This window comes from Brachyhypopomus gauderio, chromosome 1, assembly GCF_052324685.1.
Source record: "Brachyhypopomus gauderio isolate BG-103 chromosome 1, BGAUD_0.2, whole genome shotgun sequence".
NCBI classification, from domain to species: domain Eukaryota; kingdom Metazoa; phylum Chordata; class Actinopteri; order Gymnotiformes; family Hypopomidae; genus Brachyhypopomus; species Brachyhypopomus gauderio.
In genome coordinates, this window is record NC_135211.1 from 39,729,615 (window position 1) to 39,734,715 (window position 5,101).

Below are 5,101 nucleotides of genomic sequence, written 5' to 3' on the forward strand. Positions count from 1 at the left end.
TGTGGGCAGGTGTCTTTTATACTGTTAACGACTTCAAACAGGTGCCATTAATACAGGTAATGAGTGGGGGAAAGAGGAGCCTCTTAAAAAAGAAGTTACAGGTCTGAGACAGCCAGAAATCTTGCTTGTTTGTAGGTGACCAAATACTTATTTTCCACCATTATTTGCAAATAAATTCTTTAAAAGTCACATTTTGTCTCTCATAGTTGAGGTTTACCTATGATGTCAATTACAGGCCTCTCATCTTTTTAAGTGGGAGAACTTGCACAATTGGTGACTTACTAAATACTTATTTTCCCCAATGTATGCTTGGCCCAAGTTTAAATTTTTTTGCAATATAGTGACATGTAATCAATACGATGCTTGCAGCCTTTTCAATATAGAATATAATATTGAATGAATTGTAGTGGAAAGTACAAAAAGGGGAATTGTGTTAGAAACTATGAGATCACTAAGTGTGTGTCAACATATTGCAGTTGATTAAAGACAGTATCTAAATACAATTACAGTCACACCTAAATTACACTTTACAGTCCCTCGAGCCTTACATCTTACACAGTCACACCAACATGACACCTTACACAGTCACACTATCATCACCAGTGTTGCGAATAATGCCGTTGGCGATATAAACATTATTTAAGAAAATACTTGAAGTTCCTGAATGTCTACCAGACTGGGTATTTGATTTATTTAATTAAGAATGGTGGTATTATTGTTAAATTTACTTCTGATGTGAACAAACCAGTTGTCTCAGGTTGAGAGAATTTAATTTAATTTGATAGATGTAAATGCACTTTATATAGTGTAACTGTTTACTTTAGTTTTTTTGTTTTAGTTTTTTTTTTTTTTACAAAGGATTTTATCCTGTTTATTTGTGGCGGGACAGTACAGGCTTCAGGAGTTGATATGGCCAAAGAAAAATAACAACCTCGAAACACAAACAGAATGGCTAACTTCCTATTATCAGAAAGAAGAAAGAAAACATACAAAAACCTACCCTAACTCCCTAGCTGTAAACAGAGGACAAAACGGAACAGAAATAGCCTCAACTCCCTACGTCCCAACCACTGGTCTGCAAAACCAATGAGGTGAATATACAGGCTATGCACAAAGTGTGCTATATACAGAAGGCTATATACAAATAGGCAACCAGACTGATATTAAGGGGGAAATGGTAATCGTAGTCAAAAGAGAAGCATAAGGTCATAACCGACACAGAATCCAAAATACATACAACAAACACTTCTAAACAAACACTCAGAAACACCATGAACAAACTAGTCTTAACTATACAGTAACTATCAAAATCTCAACACACAAACAACCCTCAATTTTCTCCTTCCTGCCTCCTTGTCTTCATTTCCGGGCCGGTTTAAATGGGGGTGATGACAGCCGGGACAGCCAACAGGATCGTCGGAAGGGAGTGGTGTGACGACAGACAGCAAACGGCACTTCGACATCGTTGTTGCGGAGCGCAATTGGACACGTTGCCTGGGGAAACAACTTGCATGCACAACGTGCAGCGCTCACACATAGTGCGCCTTATGACAACCCTAGTGAACTTTATATAAATAATCCCACACCGACCTGAGGGTCGTAACAGTAATGCAAATAGTTACTTTCCCTGGTAACGAGTTACTTTTATTATAGAGTAATTCGGTTACTAACTCAGTTACTTTTTTGAACAAGTAGTGAGTAACTATAATTACTTTTTTAAAGTAACGTTCCCAACACTGATCATCACACCTTACACAGTCACACCAAAATTACACCTTACATGGTCACACCAGCCTTACACCTTACACAGTCACACCAGCATTACACCTTACACAGGGGTACAAAACACACATGATTGACAGCTGGGAGATGGGCTAACTGTGACATCTGGGTTCTTGGACAAATTTATATTTATACATGTCTCACACAATGCAATGTGTTGTGTTAATGTTACATAAGCAAACTGTCATGCCTGGCTCCACCTCTGTCCTCTTAGTCTGGTTTCAGTGTATTTCCGTTCCCTCCTCCTTGTTTGTAACCCCGCCCCTCATTAATCATGCCAAGTGTTTGTACTTAGTTTTATTTGGATTATGTTAGATTCCTTGTTCTTTGTTAAACTGTGTATTCTGTTTGATTCTTAGTTTATGTTGATGTGAAGTGATTATGCCTCACTATTCTCGTACCCTCGGGGTAAGTACGGCTCGGCTGGAAGAAGCAACTAGGGTTGTGTGTTAGCACCCCAGTTAATAATCCTGCTGTCCTCAGCATCTGTCTGCGCCTCTTAGCTCCTCAAAGTTACACAAACACAGTTTACACAAAATGAAATGTCACACATAGTAGAAACAACTATGCAATTTCAGTGTTTGAATTCAAAATGCTTTATTTATCAATTGTTATAACTTATTTTATTTTTTTATTTATTATTTGTGCAGTGACAGATTTGTTGTTCCTCAAATGTTGTTTAACAATTATCACATACAATTTTCCACACAGAGTCCTCATTAACATTGCATAACTGAATAGTATAATCAATGATGTATTAATTTCTTTGTAGAAAAAAACCATTAACAAATCAATTAGGACTGTGCTAAGCCTCCGAAGTCTCCGTATATTCTGCTTTTCCAGCAGTGTAAGTGACCCCCTTGTAGGTCCCACTAACGGGAAACTTCAGAACACTGTCGTTGAAGCAGGTAATCTGCACTGTGCCTTTGTAAGGTAGATCAACAGTGACCCGGCCAATCGTGATAGTTGCAGTTACTGTTTTCCCTGGGGCAACGCTGACAGGGAAAGAGAACTTCTCCATTTTCTCTACAGTGTTATCTAAACTATAAGTGCTTTCAAGTCCCAAAGTAAAACTGTACCCACCACTTACTTCAGCAACCTTAGGAATGCCTGCCTTAACTTCACAGTGGTAGTTGAATTGAAACTTATTGGTCTGAGACCAGGAAGACTTTTTGGTGACTGTTGTTGAGGTTTCTATTGTGGACACTTGCACCAGACTAGTATTGTTGGTGTAAGTCTTGGATTCGAGTTCCTGAACCGCCACCTTGGGTATCACATCATGTAGTGTGGTATAATTCACATCAGTTAACACAGTAGACTTGATGGTGTTAATGAACATGAAGGCTAAGCAGTCAATGTCTGAACCTGATCGCCCTGTGACTCCCATACAGATTCCAGAACCAACATCAATTGGATATTCGTCTTTCAGGCCCCATTCTGTCATATATGCAGAAAACTCTTGGGGGCGGTTGGTCTTGAACTTGATACCACCCAGACGTGATCCAGCTCCATTTCCCCACAGTGACAGGGAAGTAAAATGCTCTCCGTATTCAAATGTAAATTCGTGAAATTTCCCATCAGGATTTCCAAACTGTTTGTTCTGCCCATTTGAAAGCCACACCTTAATGGCTTTGATCTGCCACCCTCCGGCCCACACCCACAGCTTTGTCAGGGTGGATCCACTGTCAATACCATTGAAGTTAAACTTACTACCTCCGTCTCCACCGATAGTGTGGATGTCAGCCAGGTATGACATGGTCTTGCTCTTAATACAAACCTAAAAAACACAAAGACAATAACAGTATAATATGTCCTTTGGCCTCAGCACACATTATCTATAAATACACAATAATAGAATGATTAGTACAATTAGCAATAATGACTGGTTTATCTATAAACAATTTAAACATTATGAGTTTTAAATGACATGCACCACTACATTCAGAACAGTAGACATACTTACAGGAAAGTTGTGAATAGAGGCTGGAAAAAAGTCTTGTGTGTTGAGGCAGCTGCACACTGTATGGTCTTTTAAACAGCAGAAAGAGTGGGCGGGGTCTGAAAAAGTGGGTGGGTCTGATGAAGTGGGCAGGGTTTGATGAAGTGGGCGGGGTCTGATGTTAGAAGGGGCTTCTGTAGATATGCAAGATAAATGGAAAAAAAGTTAAAAACAAAATGCAAGATATAAGAACGGAGAGACAAGACCGTCGTGTATCTGTCCACACTTGCAGTTTGGACGGAGATATGCACATTTCACCCAGAGTTCCTATGTTCAGCCCATGTGAACTCTACAGTTATGTCCCATCTATCTACCTAATTGTCTTCCTGTACAGACATTCATACATTTTACCAACACAGTAAAGAAAGCTTCTTTTTTTAGACAAATCAATTTGCATCTCTATTTGTGGAGTTGTGAAACTTTAATGGATTACCCAAACTTGCACAGGTTGCTTGCTCTTGTAGTGCAGATGGACTTCAGTGAGCCTAAAGGGACAAACTCGTTCATACAGGCCCAACAGCTCAATCACAACGGTAACAGTCACCATAGGAACACCTGATGATTTGTGACTATTTAAAAAAACTGTGTTTTTCAAATGTTATGCCTACTGAGTGTTGCACCAACATTACACATTACAGAGTTACACCAACCATACAAAATCACACCAGTCTTACACGGTCACACCAAAATTACACCATACATAGTCACACCAACATTAGACCTTGAGTTCCTGCACACCACATCTGGCCCATTTCTGTGCCATCATTCCATGTGGTATGTGGGCCACAAGTAAATACCCACTGTGGTCCACATCTGGGCCACATTGAATTTGTTATCTGGGAAGTGGTGGTGGGACCTGAGAGACCATCAGAAGATGTCGGTATCCTCTTGTTGAGCTTGGTTCACATACTGGAAGGTGTGGATCATGGCAGCCATGCCTGTGATCGTGGTTGTAGTAATCCTACTCTGCTGTGGGCTGTTGTTTTGTCAGTGTTGTATGTCTGTGTTTTACATGCAGGTGCATGGATACCAGATGGCTCAAATAGATGAAGAAATAGAAAAAGAGGAAGATAAAGATCCTGTTTATATTCATCTGATAGATGATGCAAGGGCCACTAACGGCTATTTGGACTTACAGGAATGAAGAAATAATTCTTAGTCAATGTCTTTATGCTGAACTCAACTCTGACCCTGCAGCTCGAAACCTGATAGGATTGTTGTTGGTGAAGTCTATTGAATTGTCCCAATTTTACATTTTTTGCAACATGTAATCAATACAATGCTTGCAGTGTTTTCAAGTACAAAAATGGGGAATTGTGT

At 39.7% G+C, this 5,101-nt stretch overlaps 1 protein-coding gene across 1 annotated transcript; it reads right to left on the minus strand.

The window, feature by feature from the left end:
• Positions 1-2,376: 2,376 nt before the first annotated feature.
• Positions 2,377-3,827, minus strand: LOC143520333 (aerolysin-like protein). The gene is made up of 2 exons (XM_077013559.1): positions 3,746-3,827; positions 2,377-3,559 (listed from the first exon to the last, which is right to left on the minus strand). Exon 2 carries the CDS (start codon positions 3,536-3,538, stop codon positions 2,588-2,590), a length of 951 nt encoding a protein of 316 aa, XP_076869674.1. The 5' UTR covers positions 3,539-3,559; positions 3,746-3,827; the 3' UTR covers positions 2,377-2,587.
• Positions 3,828-5,101: the final 1,274 nt, after the last annotated feature.

Bases quoted from the DNA above. Each gene is read 5' to 3' on its own strand.
- LOC143520333 (XM_077013559.1), bottom strand. From the start codon at position 3,538: ATGTCATACCTGGCTGACATCCACACTATCGGTGGAGACGGAGGTAGT.